The sequence below is a fragment of the Zootermopsis nevadensis genome, unplaced genomic scaffold (assembly GCF_977971745.1).
Source record: "Zootermopsis nevadensis isolate Lab colony 2312 unplaced genomic scaffold, Znev_1.0 Znev_ptg000013l, whole genome shotgun sequence".
In the NCBI taxonomy this organism is placed as follows: domain Eukaryota; kingdom Metazoa; phylum Arthropoda; class Insecta; order Blattodea; family Termopsidae; genus Zootermopsis; species Zootermopsis nevadensis.
Window position 1 is genome coordinate 13,886,324 of NW_028259145.1, and position 22,504 is coordinate 13,908,827.

A 22,504-nucleotide genomic window follows, 5' to 3' on the forward strand; every position below is an offset into this window, starting at 1 on the left:
ACCAGAGTATGGTAATTTAACAGTGGAAAAATTCACTCCAGTCTTATGAATCCTTCGTACTGCCCTGAAGGGAAAGTGTACTACATCCAAACAAAGTCAAAGTTCATAAAACATGCATGCAATTATAAGTTATACTACACCTAACAAGATGGGAAGGGTGTAAAGACAAAGATAAAGAGGGAAGTGAGACTGTTTAAACTAGCGAGTACAAAGAACAACCCTTGTAGGACTATTGTTCAAACGGTCGTCGTCTCATCCACTCAGTGCTTCTATTATTAACAAAGTAAGTCACCAGAAACAATACTTTTCTTTCCAATTAATTACGATGTTTTAACATAGTTAAAGTAACATCATATATCCAGATATATTTAAGCTTTTAAAACCCGTGCATGACCGTAAATATACCTACACAGTTCTATATAAAAATGTTTAACCATAAAGACAGTGACGCTGCGAAACATTGAGACGATATCTTACTTAATTAAAGCAATCAGAATCTGTACTAGTGGGAATTATCATAGAAATGAAGCACTAAATTGCATAATTATGAATTTACAGTTACTGTAAACCCCATAATAAAAACAGGAACAATTAAAAAGTCAGCATAGTAGAATCTCCCCATAACTTCCTGTTTCAGTAACGAAACTAATGGGATATTTTGAAAATTCTACGGTCTATATGTAACCCAAATGTTCTCGACTGTATTCACAAGAACTCACTATTGTTTTTTATCCTGAACCAAATTAATCCTGTGCACGTCCCCATAACGTGATTCCTTAATATTTATCTCGCAGCACTAATTTTCCAACTACTGTTACGTCTGTCAAGTGGTCTCTTTTCTTCAGATTCTTAAACCAAAATTTTGTAAACACTTATTGTCTCTCAAATGCGTGTTCCCTGTCCCATTCATGCTATACTTCTTATTAGATCACTTTAATAATATTTTGTCAAAAGTACAAATTACATGCATTACGATATATCACGCGCTTGTGTTTAATGATTCAGTAAAGTACAATCACATGCCAGTGCACGTTCCAGTCATAAACGTGGTCTGATTTTCTTGTAAAACAGCACAGCTCAGACCTCCCTTTTGTCATCTTAATCACTGATTTCACAGAGACAGCAAATAATTGCCCATTTGCTATCCATGTCACGTTGTATTCGTACAGCAACGACAAAAGTTTCCCAACATGTGCTATATTTGTACCTCTTGACATCATCATTTGAACATGTTGCCGGAATAGTTATTACCTGTTCATGAACTATGTATTCACCGTGTCCCTACTTCGGGATTGTTGGATTAATTTCCAGAATGTTCATAACTTTAGCTAACACAAATGTCAGTATCGACCAAACATAACGGACAATGTAAAACTTCAGATTCTCAAGGCAGCGAGTGTGAAGTTAATTCGCGTGTTGCACCATGCACACTAATACATACTGATGGACGTTTCAGTGGTTCTTACTGCCCCCCCGCCCAGTCACCTTCATAACCAACTATTTTATAAAAGACACAAATCTGTAATAGAACGCAGAGGACGTAATTAATTAACACTACAGTTTTATTAGATAAATTTTACCGAAATGATTTAATAACCTAGATCATATACAACATTTATATCAGACTGAATACTTAGACGATTTATTATTTAGTTTGTATATATACGTGCCTGTACAGCTAGAAAACGTTTAATTTTTGTAGAATTAATATCAAACATCAGTAGCAACTGAACAATTAATTAATAATATCTGACATCAGAAAAATTAATTCACACAGAAAAGATTTCTTTGGACCACTTCAAATTATTTAAAATTGTATACAATAAAAGAATTCTTCCAGTAACTTTACATGTCTACAGAGTCATTCTTGAGAGGCTAATGATCTATTAACAACCAGGAAATTTTCCAAGTCTTATGGGACCTCAACTAGAGTCCGCCACTAGTCCCTGTCCAAAGATAGCCGTTCTCTTTTTTTTTCATAGATCAGGCATCAATGCTTTGGGCGACCAATACCTCTCCTCAGAATAGGTTTATACTTCGTAATATTTTTAATTACTCTTTTGACCCCGTTTCTTTAAGATAAATTTTAGTGATATCCTCCCATCTACGCCTATGTATAGAAGTAATATCTTACCTTCATATTTTTCGCTTTAATTTGGTTTAACACATATTAAAAAAGGAAAAAATATTGATAATCATTCAGTGTATGACATGATACAGTAGTATACATTTAAAATTCCTCTATGGAAACATAAATCGACACATTAATATTCAAGACGAAATAACATTTTGATATTGAAGTACTCAGCCTAGGTTACGTTTTGAGCTTAAATTTAAGTATCGTACTCACAACGAATATCCCGTGACAAAATGTCCAAACTATGGAAGGTTGTTTACGGAGTGATTTCGAGCAAAATGTAGTCCAATTCACGCCCGTCTCAAAGTTGCTGATGTTAAAAGTAAATTAGGAACATAAGTGTGTGTCACCATTGGTTTTTGATATAAATTAAGGTTAATCAAAAAACGTTTAAGAAATGTAAAACAAAGCATCTTTTAAACCTTGACGACCTCCGACTGCAAATATATTTGCTGAATCAGCGTCATGTTGCTGACTCTCACGTCAGGTATACAGGTACTAAGAAGAGAAAATTTTCAGTCGTGCTGTCGGTGGACTGTAAGCCTCCATAACGTTTCAGTGTCAAAAGGCCAGATATTCAGGCTATAATCTAGATTATACACTTTCAGAAAATTATTCTTATCGTAGAGTTTTAAACAGAAAACAGACTTTCGTGTTCTCGCATACGTGCACTTTCGGAATTAGTAAGGACTTTACGACCTGAGTCTCTGGTTACGTAACAAAATAATAACATAAATTTCGACAGTTATTTAGCTCGAACCTGATACATTTATATTAAAAAAGTTACTTTGAGCCAAATGAACATTATAGACGTTTCAGAACACGTCATTGTCCTGGCGGCTAATAGGCTGTTCGGGAACCCATCTGTCCTTTGATCTTCTCGAGATTCATTTATTCCTTAGGCTTGTAATCTAAGGGGTTATTTTCATTCTACGGCGTGCTTCTGAAATTATTTTATAAACTTTTACTAAAATTCGTTTGTACTATAATTCCTCATGCTCTGACGAATATTTCATTAAAATAGAAGATAAAAAGAAGTTTATATAAACTGCAGTTGCTGCTTAATCGAAATAAAATAAATTCGATAGGAACGAAGTACAAGTAGACCCACTAAAACTGCTATAACATATTTTCTTATAGAATTCTTTGCCAAGTGAGATTTCAGGTTCTCGCGGTGTCGAGTACAAGGACGTCTATATTTTAGGATGATGCGCACTGTACTCATGGAAATTGATCGACGTTTCAGAGGTGTTTACTGCCTCCATAGTCAGGGCCACTGCTTGCCACAGTGACTTTTATGTTTGGTTATTGCTCATACAAATCTAATCTAATGTTTAAGATACAAATATGTTTTTCGTCCCAAGTAACAGCTCTTATTTAATTTATCAGCTGCCGAGATAAACACCTCACGTCGAACAGAAAATTACACACTTCTAGACCAAAGAAGAAATAAAATAATTTGAAAGAACTAAATATGTGTTCCTTGCAAAAATAACTTCTTACATCGGAAAATAAATGTCTTCAGAACTTACACTCAATGAAATACTGCCGAATTAAATTTCAAAATTCCATCTAACAGAAGCATTAGATTTAGACACTCTTAAAAGACAACTGGGCGACATGGACTAATCAACTAATCTCACGATTGAATAATGATATTATTTTGCTATTCTTCGTACTCCAAATTACCACACGCTCATATACTCATTGACTATACCCCTGTACTAGGGGCATAAACAGCAATAGCTTAGAACTTCATACTTGAAGAAAATAATAACAGATGAAGCAAATTAATGAGACATCTGTAGACAAGCGACGTTAACTGTATATTTCAAGAATCCTTTATATCATCATTTAAATTCCCTCTAACCTATCGATATTATAACTTATTTCCAGCTGGCCTATCCACCATACACTTTAATGCAGTAAATTAGCCACGCCTGACATTTGATTTATTACGTTCGACTACGATAAGGGCGGAAACTAAACACATACTAATTACTGTGTAAGTAAACGTACAGACTTGTATATAATAATTATATAATTATTCTACTAAAACTTTAAAGACAAAGCTCGTCTACATAATATTTAAGAATCCAGTCCGTACCTCAAAGAAAACATTACATTTCTCCATTACAAAGACCAAATGCTTAATATCGAAATAATCCCCGTTTACACTGACAATTATTTGAAAACCAGTAAGTACAAAACGCAGCGATAGTGATTTTTAAAAGCAGATGTTATATATAGTTACTACTCTGCTTTAAAGGGTCAATGCCATTGTCATTCCAAGAATATCATAACATAGAATTGGAATTTGAAAACAGTGCTGGCTGCTTACATTCAATCCGAATTGTAGTGACTGTCCTTACCTCAAGCCGTGGGCCCTTCTTGTTGCTGCTTACTCCTTGGCCTCCACTCTGAACCGTGTTCATTGTTTTGGGAACAGTAGTTCGAATCCTGATTCTATTAAAACACTGCCACTAAACGACTTAAATCCTACGCCATCAGAATTTTGTAGTACTGAAAACTCATTGTCATTGGATAAAACCAGGCTTTACCACTCAACCCTTGTTTGTTAATAATTTCACAGACACTTAGCAGCGATCATGTTTCACACGTTCAATTAATATATTATTATCATTCCTCACTAACCACAAGCTGCGTGCTTCTAAGTTGCAAATTTCAATACTGCATGCTGACGTCACGAATAATGATGCGAAACCCAGTACCAAGTGCGCTGAACAGTGAATTAATTACCGATAAATTCTCTCCACCCAATATTTCGGCGCCTTTAAATTCATTTAATGCATATATTTACTGGAATACTTTTAAACATAAACTTAATATCAGCCGCCCAGTATATTTCAATTTCAATTTCAATACTATTAGGTAATTAATTATTTACATAGAATCATATTCACAGCAGTAAAATCCGATTTTCAAACTAGAATACAACAGGATTATACAATTCTATAATGGTTGCTATTAATTCAAAAGTACTTGAAGCTTTAATAGCCAAACATAAAATGAAACAAAACACTAATCCGCAATTAATTGCATGAAAAAGAAACAGAGAACATACAACTATAAAGACGGAATTTTTACAGAAGATTAGTAGAAGGCAGTCAGAGAAAAATACAGCAGAAAGTTACAGAATCCTAAGTCTGGGACAATTGTGTGTCTATAATTAATGTGATGTCTCTGCTGGCTGTAGCTACAGGCTTGTAATAATCACATCAAAAGGGTTAGAATATTTAATGATCACTAAATATACTGTCATTAAAAGGTGACACAATCATCACTAATGAACAAAACTTTTGAAATCTGTGAGATCGTCCTCAGCCGCATGAGGGAAGTAATTTAAATTGTTTTATTACTACTTGTTGAAATGTTTTATGCGAGACATCGCATTCCGCTGAATTTATAAACATTGTTGTGTTGACAGCAAAACCATCATACGTTCCCTCGCGATCGCCACGTGTCGTAAGAACCAGACTTCAGAAAGCGTTCCAGCGGTCCGTACGGGAGCTGTTTCCTTGACAACTGCTTCGTTCGCTACTGAAACATCCCTCTCGCTTGCGCGTTCGCTGCAAACTCCCAGGGAACACATGGAGCGGGCGCGCCTGTCTACGGGCACTCTGAGCCCCAAACAGCCCCAGCTCTTCCAGACCAGCTTACCCCTGCCACACCCCCTTTCTTCTTGTTCGGCCGACGTAGTCACCTTCTCGTACACGACTTACCCCACATTGCACACTTACTACACGGGACGTTCTTGTCACATGGACAACAAACAAAGACTGCTGTAGGAAACAGTCCTTGACATATTCAGCCTTATTTACTTAATTTAGGAAATACCATTAGGACGATTAAATAAGGTAGGAACATTTGGTATGCAAAATGTGAGAAATAAACACAAATTTTTTGATAAAAAAACCTGAAGGAAAGGGGTCATTTTTGAGACCTACGTGAGATGGGAGGATAATATTAAGATGTACATTACGGATCCTGGTGAAGTATGGACTACATTCATCTGGCTCAGGACTCTGCCCAGTAGAGGGCGTTTTTGAATACGATAAAGAACATTCAGTTCTGTAAAAGGTGGGACATTTATTATCTGAGAGACTTTCAGCATATCAAGGACTCTGCTGCAAGATCTTATTTAATTTCTTTCGTTTAATAAAAATTCTGATAGATATAATAACGGAGATTAATTTCTAATTGTTTGAAATTTGATACATATGATCATAATGTTTATTTACAAAACAAAATTCTAAATATTTGTTTAAATTTTCGGCACTCTCGCGTTCTAACATGTCTGATTAAATCGTCTAACCTGCCAGCTTTACGAGATCTAAGGTTGAGAGTTTAAAGGTTAGTTCTTGCACGGCCAGTACCAACAGAACTCATAATGTACTCTAATTAAGAAGCAGTGGTCACGGCAGTCTGAATCCTGTAACAGGAAACTGCTTTGTCGACATTTTATTGAACTGAGAGGTAACCAACTTCACAACAGTCATTTTACTTTCTAACTGATTACGAGAAAGAAAGTCTAAATCGAAGTTTGAACGTTTGTCCAAACTTTGCCATGTGCTGTGTAAAATTGCTTTTTTCAACTTCTTTCGAAACACTGTGGCGTAGACCATGGATAAAAATCCGGAAAACAATTCTGCACGATTTAATTTAAAATAAACTAGTTTATATAAATGTTTCTCTGCTTTATGCAACAGTTAAAGTGATTATAATAGATGTATGTTATAAATTTCTCAATTTTTTTCTAAAAATTTAAGTAGCAAGACCAACTAAACATTATAGTTTACAATAGTAATTACTCTAAGGAGAGAAAAAGAACACTTGGCCTAAGTTATCTCCTAACTGTGCTTTAGGAAAAAGATAAAAATACTAAGATCTCTTCCTCATACATGCGCCTTTGGAAAGGCAGAACAAGAACGCTGGTGTCCAGTGTTCGGGGTCATACATTATAACTTCGCTCTGTATAAGTGCATCTTTGTCACTACTTCCACAGATTTATACAAGATATTAATTTGAAGAAAGGAAAGACATGTGTCATGCTAGATGAAATATATCGAAATCTGTTGAATACCTGCAAATGAACGTGAAAACATAATCTTTTGATAGCTACTGTTTATTACTTTTTACTTAGTTTTTGAGTAAACGTAAGAAATTGATTCTTTCGTATGTAAGGCATCGCATTTTGATGCTTGGACCCCCGAACGCGGTGTGAATTCTTGTACGACAAACTTCTTAGGAGGAATAAACAAACAGAGGGACAGACATCGCCTCTTCTATCGCATGTAAACAGCATCGCTCTGAAACTACGTATGAAGTGCGCTTTAGAGTGGCGTAGCTTGAAGGCAGTTAAGAATTAAACATTACTTTAAAACACTATTGCGTGACCACAATAATGGAGCCCTGAAGTTTTCTTGTGATCGGCTAGTGAGATAGAATAACAAAATCAAAGAGTGAGATGGGGTGCAAGGTATACAAATACAGTGTGCAGTGATGAGATATTGATTTTTAGAAGCATTTCAGAATACAGTAGGTTTATATAATTTGTCCGCTGCAGAATTACGTGCAGTACCTTAGATTAGGAGACGGGTAGGTCAGTCAGAATAGTGACTGACTTCGGGCTGAACGATTGGGGTTCGATCCCTAACAGGGACAGGCGATTTTCTTCTAGCTTCTGCGTCCAGACTTGCTCTGAGACCCATCCAACCTCCTGTCCAATGAATACCAGAAAGGGGGGGGGGGACTTTCACCGGGAGTAAAGCGCGGCCGGGCCGGGGACCCCTATCTAGTGCCGAGGTTGAGAATGAGTAGGAGCTATACCTATTCTCTCCCGGAGCGCCTACATAACGTGTAGTGGGACAGCTTTACCGTTTTACGTTAAATTAGACTACGACCGTTTACTTTAATATTATTTCCAATTTTCTGTTTATTAATCATCCCACCAACAGACGCTGAAACTTGAAGTATGAGTTGCTGACAGCGCCGTTAAATAATCCACAAATAAATAAACCCTAACAAATAAACAAGCGGCAGGGGATTGAACATGGTTTTACAATAAACACTGATTACAACATTCACACGTTTCTGTTAACCCAGATATAAAATTCACAATAAACCCTAAAGAATAATAACTCTGTAAAGCAGAACCCCTGCTGAGAACCTAATATTCACTCTGTTGGACAACAAATTCGCATTCTTTTGTGGAAACCGGAAGGTTCATTACCATGTTCATAAAAGTTGCTAACGGTATCTACCGTCAACATTGTTAAACCCCATTTAACCCTGAGCAATTTTAATATCATCAACCTCTCTGCTTCTGGGTCTAGGTCTCCAAAATCATGTCTTCCCTTCAGGTTTTCCGACTAGAATCTAGCGCCCTCATGTGTGTCACACAGGTTACATTTTAAAATAACTGTACGAAAAATTGTCTGATAGAGGTATATTAATTCCAAATTAGAATATGGATCGTCCTTTCAATTTAGAAATTATCGTCAGTGACATGAAAAATGATGTTCCAACAGATACCTCGTGTGTGATCACCAGTACACAGACGCGCGCGCTCATAGACACGCACACACACTCTGCATGCTTGGCCTGGCTCGGGGCAATTTGCAGACGGACTATAGACACGGTGCAGCATTTCCGATTTCCATTTAATGGGCATTAGTCGGGGGCTCGCAAGGAAGATAAAATATCCAGCAGATCAGACCGCAGAGTCTGTCGGAATGACGACAGGTGGATGTATCTCTCTGCTCTCACAAGAACATGACATGCAGCCGCGCAGCGATGTCATTGTGTCAGTTTAGTGGGATCAGCTGCTCGTAGTTGCAGCTGCGCGCCAATCAGACTATTTTTTGGACTATATAGTTTCTATGCACCTGTCCCCATATGGTATACTCTCAAACACAACACAAAACGCACAGGAGCTAAGTGGTCATCGCCCTAATGATGGAGGTAGCAAGAACTTCTGAAACAGCGGTAAAATCCAACCACACTACACGATGCTACAACCCATTAAACAGCCATCTTAAATTAATGTCTGATCCGAAGTTTTAAAAAATAATTACGTATTTAAGTTCATACACAGAAACTACTGCATACTTATAGCATTAACCTTAACTCAGTGAACTGACATACATATAAATGTAGTGTAAGTCGGTTGCCATAAAAACGTAAAACATATTTCGGCTGAAGCAAGGCTTCTGACATGTCAGACTCGTGGTCGGTCCAAATGGACTACATACTGACAACACGGCGCTTCTCAAATTTTGGTGGACAAAACTCTTAAAATGTCCATCTGGTAGACGCGGAAGTAAACAGTAGGATAACATTAAGACGAATCTTTGGGAGGCCTTTTTTGAGCATCGGAGGTTGATAGAACTGGTTCAGGATCGTATCGAAGGGCGGTTCTTTGGTGCTGAGGCTTTGGGTTCTGCTATAGGATAGTTAGTCCAGCTACCCGTCCTATTCACGAACCAGCGCCTTAAACTAATTGAAACGTCAGTTGAAATGTTGCGGCTGACTACCATGAGAAGACAGCCAGGCAACCATTCTGGACAGCTCTCTAACGGAAGCAGATATGTTACTTATGCATGGACAGCGTCTCAGATCGTGTATGGGTCCCAAAAGTAAACTGAATAAGCGGAAAGCACGTCACGCTCACTGTATGACACTCATTTATAACTTACGCTAGAATTAAGAAGTGATTAATGAAAGACGAGCGAAAAACTGTGCACAATCCGTCTTCAGCAAGTGAATGCTTGATTACAAATTTGTTTCTTGGAGACATTTTGCCTTACACATTTGCAAACATAAAAAAATAGAAATTAAACTATTATAAAATCAGAACAGTCGAATAAATTATCAAGAATTATATTAATGAATTCTTAGTAGTGAACCAAACAACAGGGAAAACGTGGGCGATCCAATGTCGTGCGTGAGCTGTGGCCAATTGCAACCGAGAGTACCCTGGCAAAGAATGATAGGAATTTAAAGACTTAAAACAAACAAAGAAAAGTTTGCATTGCACATTCGTTCGTAACAAAGTTTTGAAGCTTAATGGTTTTCAATATTTTATATATTGGAGTGGGCTTGCATAAATACATACACAACAAAGCAAGATTTGAGGTTTTCACGGTGGTGAGTCTGAAGATGGCTGTATTCTGGGTTATTGCGCCGTGTAGACTGGTAGAAGTTTACCGACGTTTCAGATTTCCCTGTTGCCTCTATCATCAGAAAGCCATCTTAAAACTCACTGCCGTGAAAACCTCAAGTCCTACAAAAGGTAATAATATTAATTTTCATCCGTGTTAGGCCTCGTCCTAATATTTAATAAACTGTTTGTATTAATACAGATATACGTATTTTCAGGCGTTATTCGTTGGCACTTTAACATTTAACTAGTCATTTATTTTCACCATGTACTCTGAGGTCATACATTTAAAAAAGTGCACTGTTAATATCATCCTTACTTCAGTATTTCAATCCAAACTTATGACATCCTAAATGTCACCTGTCTGAAGAATAGCCACCTATTTCTGGCAAAGAAGTAAAGAAAATTAGTGCGGTAGGGGTGAACACTTCTTTTTACTTTGGATAATGCCTTTCATCACGAAACTTTCGTCTCGGTCTCAAAGCCCTCTTTCTTTCAATCTTAATGTGGCGTAGTGTTTAGGGGCGTGCTACCATTTCGGCAAAGGAAATGGAATCGTGATGAATGAAGAAGTTGCTGACTCTACTTTTGAAATGTCCTAGTGGATGCTGGAGTCACGTAAACCCAGCAGCTTTACGTAGTTATTAAAGGAGAAACACAGAGAGTTCATTTTGTCTGATACGCAATGGTCCGCCTCTTTAAAGTTGTATCTTAATATGAGACAGCCAAACATTGTGTCATTTGTCACAGCCAATAAGTTATATAATTAGTCTTGTCAATTAAATATAACTGAAACGTACGCAGCATTAATGATCCGAAGTAACAGATTTTATTATATCTTGGACACGTATAAAAATTCAGCTATTTACCATCTGAAGCCTCGAGTGATTTAAATAATATTTAAAATGTTAGTTCTTACCTCAAAGAAAACATAAAGCTCCTCTCTTAACAAAGATAAATTGATTTATGCTGTTTAGGGAGATAATCGCTATTCACTCTGATGGAACAGGTCAGACATATAGTTATCAAATTTAATCTGATTTCCTTGTATAGAAGCAGCTTTACACTTTTAAAACCCCTCCGTTTTTCCAGCATTTAAAAGTGTCTTTGACTAATTAATAACATAAAACCAAAGTTTAAAAGTTAGGGGGATATTCTTCGAAGAACTTCTCTTTCCATGAAACTGGACTAGGGAATGTATTATTATCGCAAGGCTGGGCCTGGTTGTCTTGCACAAAGCGAGCAATTCTTGACTTCTGAGAAATCATGCTGTGACGCAAGTTTACCGTCTTTTGTTTTAATTACTCGACAGAAAGTACCTGCACAGGCTGAAGAGGGAAGCTTCGTCGAGATAACCAACCGCAACCCGTTCCTTGCATCGCATTACGTCGCCCACTATCTTGCAACAAATCCTATTTCAGGCTGCAATATTCATGAGGTGTTTTGGAAACCGCGCGGCGCACGACAAACTGTTACTTTGGTGTTCTTCTTCGGAGTTTACGAATTGAGCCCTCTGGTCTGTTACGCTTCTGCATTAACATCTGAAATAACGAATCCTTTCAGATATTTGTTATGAAATCCAGAACGGGGAATCACCCCATCGCAAAGCCACTACATACTCACGACAAGGGAGAACAGATAAAGACGGACACACATCGACCATTCGAGTGGGATTCCGAACCAACAATCCCAGTGTTCGAGCTCTCCAAGACCATATACTTCTTGGACCGCGTGGGTATGGGCTGGGTATGCAGAAACGAACTAGTTAACTCAGATTCCTTTTCTCGAAACGCACCAGTTGGTGTCAATGCTATTCGGTGTTCAGGAAATACAATTCAGGGATCTCCAAAAAGTCGCATGATTTTTTTAAAACTAAATTTACAGCGGTTGCCGTGCAGCATGAATCCTGGTTGCAACAGCAGCATGGAGCCAGCACAATGACTGGAGATTATTTGTGCGGGGGCAATAATTTCAGTCGTTTACTTCAAATAAGTTTAATTCACTTTACTAACATCTTGTTCATTCTGTCGTTTTAAGACGCTTTTCAACTATCAAGTATTTATAGCTTAAAATGTCTGTTCATTTGTTCGAAATGTCTTCTATTTGATTACGCAGTACGAGTCAAATTAAGCTTCGCAATGTAAGAAAAAGATTTTTGTGACACAGAAAATCATACTTTAACTCTTAGTTTATATACGTTCAATACTATTTTATACCTATCACATAAGACTGTTCAACATTTTATAAACAGTCACATATCGGTAATAATTTTTAAACCTACTTTTTTCGTTTTATTTAAGAAATTAAGGGGTAAATAATATAAAATAAATTCTATAACCTATCTATGAATGACAGGGAGTTTAATACTAAAGTATAAGAGATTACACGACTAATAAGCAGTCTAGTGAATGGTATTAGCTCATTCTAATGGACCCCTTACAGTAGGTGCCTCCTTACTGCATCTGAAGACGAGGGCAGATCCAGTCCTCGAAACGTTGTGCGTTTTATAACAACAGATGACGGACAAGGTCCAAAAACCCGGCCATCCAGACAAACAGTTTTCTGTTCAGAAACGTCATACTAGGATCTGCTGTGACCACAGGCAAACAATATTACAGCAGTCATTATATTCTGCAGCGCTTGCAGATATACCCCACTGAGCTCACAGTACTTATTTTCGTGCTTCGCTCGTCATTTCCACTCCCTTTTGTCGATTTGTCGAGCTGTGAATTTTTTAGAAGGATTGGTCGGATTACTTGTCTATTCGTCAGCCCGATGGCCCGTGAGAAGGGGATTAGCGCTGCTCATGCATCTGGAAGTAATTGGGAAGTTCTTTTGGTCCTGGTAGCTGGGTTGAAACACTCGATTCTGGCACACACACATAAGAACCACAACAACCATGGTGCAGGCAACAGTGCTCAATAAATTTCCAACCTTTTATAGACCCCGTACGTTCATTACCGTATTCACAAGAGCCCACCGCTGAAATCTATGATCATATAAACACAGTTAATATCCTCATATTCTATGTTTAAGCTTTATTTTAATATTATCCCCCGATTTATGCCTGGGTTCCCATAGTGGTCTCTTCCCTTCTTGTTTTGCTATCTCCACTGAACAGAGACCATCTTGATTAGCAGATAATTGCTCAGTTGGTCAATAAATTCCCTGTCTCGTATTGAATCCAAAGGTTCACTAACTTGTTCACAAGACATGTTGGTAGCAGCGAGACGCACAAAGATCTGGAGCGCATATAGAAGATTGAGAAATATTAAATAAGGTTTATTAAATGTACGTCCTTTAAGAAACAAGCGGTTTAATTATTACAGTAAAAGTTACGCAAAGAAAAGCTCGGGATCTGAACACGTACTTAGCTAGGTGTCATATATCATCCATGTTTCCAGGTAAAATAAATTGCATGCAACACTGTTCTATACGAATAAAAATAAATATATAAGCTGCTGTTGCATTAACACTTTGGTAGCAACGAGACATACAGATCTGGAGCGCGTACAATGCAATTCCTATCTCGTCTGCAAAACGGAAGCTTCAGTCATTTGTTTCAATTCCCTAAACTTCTCTTCAATACTAGCGATCAATACAAATACGAACCTCGAAGCCATCATTCTGTGAGAAATGAGAGCTATCTTCAAAAGCAAACTGAAAAAAGGCAATTCTGTTGGGTCAGTAAAAGGAGTGACAGAAAGTCCTTACTATCACGTATAGGAAACGCCGGGAACAGAAGCGACCATCCATCATATTGGGAGCTGAAATTGACGACAGTACAGAGCACGCGGAAATCGATATGGAGAAGGAATGGCCGCATACTCGATTACTGCCCACTGTACAGGTCTTAAGTTTACGTAGCCTTTCGTCCATTTCAGAATTTGTAACTTTACCTTTAACGTGAATCACGTACTACAATAAAGCCACTAAAATAAGAATTTCAAATGTAAATAGCTTTCTTGTGCCATACTTTAATATTATTTGCTGAATTAAATAAGAAAAACTAGACCTAAGAGCGAAAAATAAAATTGAATAAGGATGAGGTTTATAATTTTTACTCTTCACAAATATTAGGCCACCAGGGTGATCAAATGAAGGACAGTGAGACGGCCAGGAAACACTGAGGGTAAAAGATCATTTTCGAGACCACACGCATAGACGGTAGGATAATATTAAAATGCATCTTAAAGAAATAGCATACGAGGACGTGGACTGGAATCATCGGACTCAAAATGACGTGTAGTATCGAGCTTTTAGTGAGTTTCTTTTATCTAGCCTAACTACCACTTTTATACACTTGTCAACAGTTCGTCATTTACACTTTTTAAATCCCATTGTCATTAAATCCTCGGAGAATTAGTTCCGATCGATTTATCAAAATTTATTTGCAGTCAATTTTCTGTGATAACACTTGGTTGTACTACGTTCCCTTTTCGATTCAGCTAAATCTTCATGGCTGAAAATATTGATATAAACCCTCCCCTCCCATGTTATTTAATACATTTCCAATTCAGTTCGACCCAAGGTTTCTGCCTATACAGGACAGCACAACACAGAATTACGAGAAAAACATCAATGCCCCCAATGAAAATTGAACCACGATCCCAGTATCCGAGAGATAAGTCTCACAACTTAGACCGCAGGGCCCTGAAGAAATTGTGGTGAAAGTATAGTGTTGTTATGTACGGGGAGTAGATTGGAGAAGTAGTGCAATATTTGTTAAGAATTAAAATCTAATTATTCAGAATCACAAAATTTGCCACGCCAAAAGCGTGTTCTTTTAATTCTTCGTTCTTATGTGAAATATGTTCATTCTGTCAAACCGGGTGTAACGCCTGCCACATCGGCAACTCTGCGGACGGCGGAAGGCCTGACCACAGCATTGAATCCGATGAGTAGTGAGAGAAACGGCATTGTTCAGCATTAAAACGAACGTCACTGGAAACCACAACAGAGACCTTGGTTAACCAAAACGAGAAAGTATCATACTATCCTGAGAACGTCAATTAAAAATAGCACGAAAATCTATATTGATCAATGTAGCTCGATAGATGCTGAGGGGTTGAAATAAACAATTTCAAGAAAATGGATGCAAGAGGAAGATCGTGTGAGACCGCAGACCACGGCAGTTTGTGGGAACGATTATACACTGGTACAGATAAATGGGCTAATATTTAGTAGGACTAAAATTAATTGTTTTCGACAGATCTAAGGAAGACACTCAGGGTTTTCAAGTGGTTTCACTATCCTAGAATGTTCATTCTTAATTGAGGGCATTCTGTTGTGCAATAGCTATAAGAAATTAATAACATCAACAATATCGTCTACACAGCTTTCAGATGGGTGTAATTTTCATTATTACTTTATTCTAAGAAGCTGCACCGTGTGGTCTAATAGATCTCTTTTAATCGCTTTCCTTTAATAACACATCTTTGTAGGATTTATATCTGCCCCATCATTTAACTCCTGTTCTCCATACATTGTTGTAAACCTATTACACTGTTGATTTTCAGTCACATGTATTTCGCCATGCGAGGTAATTTTAGACAAATAACAATTAAGTCTTCTTTGAGAATCTGCCATCAGTCCTTAACTGTGGAGAGAGAGGAGTCTCCGAGACGTCTAATTTGTATTCTTCATCGACCGTTCGGCAAGAATTACTTCGATTTAATATCGTAAGTCTTCAGACTTTAATTAAATCACATTTTGCGACATTAAGCAACATTTAAGAAAGCAGCTGAGCTAGAACATTTTCTTGTTTTAGCCTGGTTTAAGCTGAAAACTGATCAAATATATGCTAAACCCCTATTAGGTGAGATATGAAGCGTACACAGCGAATGAATAAACATGTTTAATTAAGATACCTTTATCGTCGAACATAGAGATCCAGTGATTAGCATACATATTTCGTACCAAGTCTTGACCCGGGCTGCAGCTAGCCTTATTGAGGTTTTTGTGGCTTTTCTCAGTTTCTCTATGCAAATAATGTGATTCTGCGTTTAAGCAGATCACGACTACTCCATTCCATTTAGTTTAAATCCATAATTCACAATTATCCTCCCATTTGAGTCACAGGCCACATTCTATATTATGACGATTATGAAAGTTGTTAAATAAATTAAGAAACGTGCGTAGGTTCTGAGATTTATTCTTTTGAATGCATTCGTTCTCCGTCTTCCTACAATTTATCATTTTTTGATTGTTAATATTTTAATATTTTCCGTCAAATCACAATTTTTAATAAGATAATAAAATATAAAATATTTAAAATATCATTTCACGTTCCGTATCGAATGATCGATTTACAAATTGGAACGTCACCGACTAATATTGAACATCAGATGAACCACGCCATATAAAAAACAATAACTTCGTTCTAATATATAAGAGTAATCTGATAAGAACATCTTCAATACACTGCATAACATTGCAAAGGATTGTAATTCGAGTTTTAAATTTACCAATCTAATTTATACCTGAGGACGGTTACATATAACCGAAACATGTCATAAGAGACGTTCCAATTTGTAAATCGATCATTCGATACGGAACGTGAAATGATATTTTAAATATTTTATATTTTATTATCTTATTAAAAATTGTGATTTGACGGAAAATATTAAAATATTAACCTACTTCACAATATGACGCAAATATACTACCTTTTTGATTGTTATTGTTGTTGTTGTTGTTATAGGCTTTTTGGTGCCGGCAAACACACATGTTGCCAGTCTCTTCGCATCTCTTGTCTGGTTAGCAGACGAACAGAATCAGTTTCTGCAGTGCGCAAGAAATCTGTGTTTCGTTGCATGGCAACCGTTTAATGCATATTCATACGCGACCTATGGCCACTGCCGTTTCCACGCTTAGCAACCTTATAACGTAACGTTTTCCAAAATGGCAGCCGTTGCCCACAAGAGGCTGTGAAGCTTTCTTTGGAAAGACGAACTCACCAAATTACTATGAAAAGACCATATGAAATTACAAAGATACAATAAAACAGAAAAAAGTACTTCACAGATGCCAGCAAGGTTCGTTAGTAAGTACGTTTTTCAAATATCTAAATCACGTATTTAGTTATTGTTATTGTTTGAGGGGACTCGAATTACAACTAGTGAGTATTAGAACAACGAATTTAACAACTACAAGTTTAATGCATCGAAACGATCATTGTGTTACCACTCCGACTTAAAGGATAATATAATAAAGGCAGACGGTAATGTTCGCATATTTTTACAAGAGTACGTAAACAACTTATTTGCGTCAGTGCAGTTTATTTTAACAAAAAATTTCAATGATGATGGCTGTCTTTTTGGTGGTTGCGCCTTGTAGTCTGGTATAAGTTTGCCGACGTTTCAGAGGTACTTACTGCCTTTATCATTATGATTTAATCACGAGTTATGAAATGAGAAGTATCAGTAGCATTTTTAATAGAATCTGCAACAGTTAATATTTCTGACACGGAATGTACTGCCGACAGCTGATGTACTCCACGAGTCATCTATGAGCAACGTTACGTACCAGTACCTGTACACGAATGATAGTGCCATCTCGTTTCAAGAAGACACAACTACACTGACGTCTGCTACTGCTGCCATGGCAATATCGATAACTTCAACACACGGAGTTTACCGGACTCCAATCCAGAGATTTTCATTAACATCTAGAAAATCGGAAGGGAGACGAAACTCTACAAGGTGCCATAAAGATTTCTGACTCAGTCTTAAACATGATGGGTTGTAAAACATGGAGGCGTTCCTACCTTTTACTAACACCAAATGGATGAGAAATGGATGTTAAATTTTATCAGCCATTTACAGTTACTACAGCTATAAATTCTTAGAATTTAACACCACGCCTACACACAGACAAGGAATTACGGAAATGAAATTATAAAAAGGCAAAATTGCAATGAACATTTTGCGTGTTGAATTTACGTAAGGTTTATTTAGAATATGCCGCGTCCGTTTAAACCCGTGAAAACAGTGCATATTCTTTTTATCAACATTCTGAATGGCGTTACAAGATTTACAACAGCAGAACTTCAGCACAAACCATAATAACGACATGAACAAAGATCATCCATAAAACTGTTAATTCAGAATACAACAGTGCGCATAAATTATATACGAATATTCTTACTTCAAATTCCGATTTAAAACATTAGGTGATGAATTTGTGAGTTTACAGCTTCAAAAAGTCGAAATTTATTTCAGAAGAAGACAGAACTGTATTTTCCAAACCCACCTGACTAATTTCCATTGTTTTAAATATCTATATATACTTTCACACTGATGTAATATCCGTGTACAAGTAGCATACAGTATCTTGAAGTACTGTTTTATTAAAATTCGCACTAAACTGTTTATCCATGTGTCTTTCTATGCCCTTAGCCTTAATCAATACATATCACTGTAATTTTCCAAATTTCTGATTCTGATATTTTCCCTCTAGCAGATATTCTGTCAGTACGTCATAATAAAACGAACTGAAAATTTTAATCAAAAACCAAAAGGAACGGAGTACTTAAGATACATAGACGGAGGAGAGAGGTAACACTGAAACGAATCTTAAAGTAATTGGTTGTAGAATGGAATCATCTGGCTCAGCATCCAGTTGTGAGTCCTTGCTAAGACGGTATTGAACATCTTAATTATTTAGATAGAACAGATGTCATCTTGACTAGCTCAGTGACTAACAGCTTCCCAGCAACGATCGTGATTCATGATATTAGGCCCTCTTAATACGAGTAAGCCACGTGGAAGAAAATCATGTCGTCATTTTGCCAACTACAGGCTTAGTCATTCCTCTTTTATCCAACAGAGAGGAGTGTCCATTATCAGTTAGAGAACCAAGTCGTAGGGTTCGAGGAGCGTAAACTGTGTGCATGTGAGTTCAAGGGGCGCATAAGGCACAAATTTGTGTGTCAACAAGCACCAGTCATACTACTTGCAGCCATATCAAACCATCTGCGCTAAGTCATGGGAAATCAGACCGGAATGGAGAGTACTAGAAGTACCGAAAGAGAAAGATACAGGAAAAAAATTGAAATCCTACTAAATAATTATGACTTCATGCCATTTAAGACTTCACTTCCGTAGCTACTTTCAGTGCAGGGCCTTCACAAGTAGAAAAATAAAAACGCGGGTCAGTTCCTAGCTACACCACCAACAGTGAACGAATTTCGTCTCGCGCATTGAAAATCGAGTTGTTTAGGTTAATATCTACACACTTACAATAATAAATGTGTAATCTGCAAACTGAGACGTGCAAGATTCCTCAAACTCTGGAATTCGAAATTCAGCATTACAAATATGTGTTTCGTTTGAAATTCGAGCTGCTATATGAAAGAGTAACTCATGACCGTAAATTCATTTTTACGTCATTCTCTTTCCTATCAATGTAAGTGAATTTCGCAGTAGAGGCAATTATACACAGGCGATTCAGAGAAAGTAAGTCACATGAGAACTAAGAGACAGATACTAAAACCAAACATTCGCCGTTGTTTAAATCGAATTGTGGCTGCCTTAACACAGCGATTATTAACTGCTGCATTGATACCTTCATAAACTAAATCCAATTCAGTCCAGGTTTCAAAGCATGCAGAAAAATTTAATAAAACAGAAGAAGTGCAACTTATAATAGGAACACTGCGACGGACAATAAATATACATTTCCTGACGCGTATCTGATAGAGACGACGTTTCGGTAGTTGGCTATACTCACGTCTTCAAGTGATTCGTTGTTATTGCACTAAGAGCTTATTTTTAACCAGTGGCCGGTGACAGAAAATACACGGGACCTTTAAAGCCCAAAGCTAAGCACCAATGGGTATATTTAAGACAGCGGTCACGAAATTCATGCTGTAATTAGCATAATGTCACCTCCTTTTAATGTCGTCAACGCTTTAAAGTCCAATAAATGCATTCCGAATGTGTGGAGATTAAACATATGTTTGGGCTGAATTTGGAAAATCTGGTTTCATTCCATCGCCTTTACACTGCAACAGTTAATGCACTACGTACCATACGTGCGTTGTTTAAGTTACAGGCTCTTTACATTCCATTGGTTTCCACTGTATTGATGAAACGGCAATCAATTACTCGACTGCATCTACATGTCTGAAGTACTCGCTTTCTGGGTCAAACTTCAAGCACCTTGACAGAGCTCGATATCTCGCATCACATGGCAATGGCTGATGTGCTAGCATCACCTTCACAAAAACATTTCGAACAATGAACTAAGCCTGTTGGTAACAACGTTTTCAAGTAACTGCGTTCCAAGTTTCAACTTAAAAAAATTATATTGCACTGTGTGCGCTCAGACCTTGCATGAAACGTCAGAAAATCAACTGAATCTAATTTCATACGAACTTGATTCCTGTTTCCATCGCGTAAGATAAAAAAAGTATTACAGCCGATTGGAACTTTTGAGTTCTGGACGTTGTCCACTTATCCGAAACTCTCCGCTGCAACAGAACCCAGAAAAACTTACAGTTGCACGCCTACTATTATGTAATAGACCACTCAGAAAATAAGAAGTTGATGGAGAAAGAGTTTCGACGTTATATTTTCAGCAGAGGTGTTATAATTTTACGCTCTATCTGGAGCCCTTGTACTTTTCCTACAAAGTTGCTACCGGCGACTCATTCTGCGAATATAAAAGTGAAGTGCGTTTAGTACAAGCCCTAAAATTTGTAAATTTTTTTCGCATTTCTCTTCCAGACTAAACGTTCAATTTGTTCTGAAATTTAAGATTTAACGTGCCCTCTGTTCAGATTTTTCTAAATCTATAAACTGCCTTTTAGAGTAAACAGTGTTACATGGCGACAAACTATCGACGAGGAAAAAAGACGTGTTTACATTTGTTGGTACAATTATTGAGTGGAGTCCGTTTGTACTGTGGGTCCATTCGAGTCCACTAAAAATAAATAATTCATAATGCGCGTTACAGGCTACAGATTTACCCTGAAGCAAACGAAAAACTTTAAAAAGTTGTGAGAACGTAAAACAAGAATTCCACATCCAACCGACTGACTTAATGAGTTTCAATCTTTCTGGGAAAGTTTTTCTTAACGTCGTAGTCTACTTCAAGGAGAATTAAGAAGTTTCAAATATTGATCCACAATATTTATTTATGGCAACTGTTTTTCTAAAATCTTCTATGATGTATGTTGTGTAAAAACCGATCAGGGACATAAAGCTATTAAACTTGACACTGTCTTGTTTACTTCTTATTTGTAATTTAATTAAATTGCGTTATGCGCTTGCCGCCTGCGACTCGTAGCCCATAATCCATTATTATTCCGGAACCACAGTGATATCCATTAGCAAATCAATGCCATTTCTTCTGCACTGAAATCGAATCGCCGTCAGGAATTCTTGATGAAGCACATAATATCTTTTGCAAATAAGCTCCCTAGCTCTTTGCCTCGGAAGACGAGCTCTGAAGCGAAATGAAAAGGTGATGAGAATTACTGAAGCCTGTGACTGCCAGTCGCATAAGTTACCAACACTCTGGTGTTTGAATAGCTTAGACCGAAATCAGTCATCATATGGAAAATTTGTGACTGTTGTGAAAGGAAAGGGTCGGGTGAACCTCAGATGACGAAATACGGGAGTGCCCCAGTAATCACGCAACCCGCAGTTAAATGGAATGTTTATTGTATATATTATCGTGATAATTACTTAGCTACGACATATAATGAAAGTGCTCCCTCCCTGTTGCAGATACACCACAACCAATTTAAACACATTCGTAGAAACGCTGCGAAGATTTGCGTCGTTGATTAACCCTTTAAAGCCGAAGCTCGTGCAAACAATGCCTATAAATTCAGCCCGTACCTCAGAGAAAATATAACACTTCACCACTAAATATACCAACTGTTTAATGCAGTTCAAGGAAATAATTCCTGTGTAAAAATGAGAACCATACGATTACTGACTATTAAAGCAGATGTTGCATATAGTCACTAGTTGGCATTTCGGGTTTTGTCACCTTTGGGACACACTGTATAAGCCTGGAACTCGAATTCCTGATCAACAAAGCGCCCAGATACCTAATAATGTTGGAATGACGTCTCTTTTCTGTTGAAAGCACTTATCTAATTATATGTACCACGAAAACAACATTTTTTTTTTCGATTTTTGCATATTTATTGACTGGTCACTTACTGTTTA

General features: G+C 37.3%; 1 protein-coding gene across 6 annotated transcripts in view; it reads right to left on the minus strand.

The window, feature by feature from the left end:
• Window positions 1-22,504, minus strand: part of LOC110836907 (dipeptidyl peptidase 4) — a 230,144-nt gene that overhangs the window by 126,052 nt on the left and 81,588 nt on the right. The window contains exon 1 of one of the 6 annotated variants that reach the window (XM_087348679.1): window positions 4,510-5,035. The exons of the other annotated variants lie outside the window; for them this stretch is intronic. Coding sequence (XP_087204805.1) covers window positions 4,510-4,572 — 63 coding nt within the window. The 5' untranslated portion in view covers window positions 4,573-5,035. Of the gene's footprint in view, window positions 1-4,509; window positions 5,036-22,504 lie in introns of those variants that run through there. 6 annotated transcript variants of the gene reach the window in all.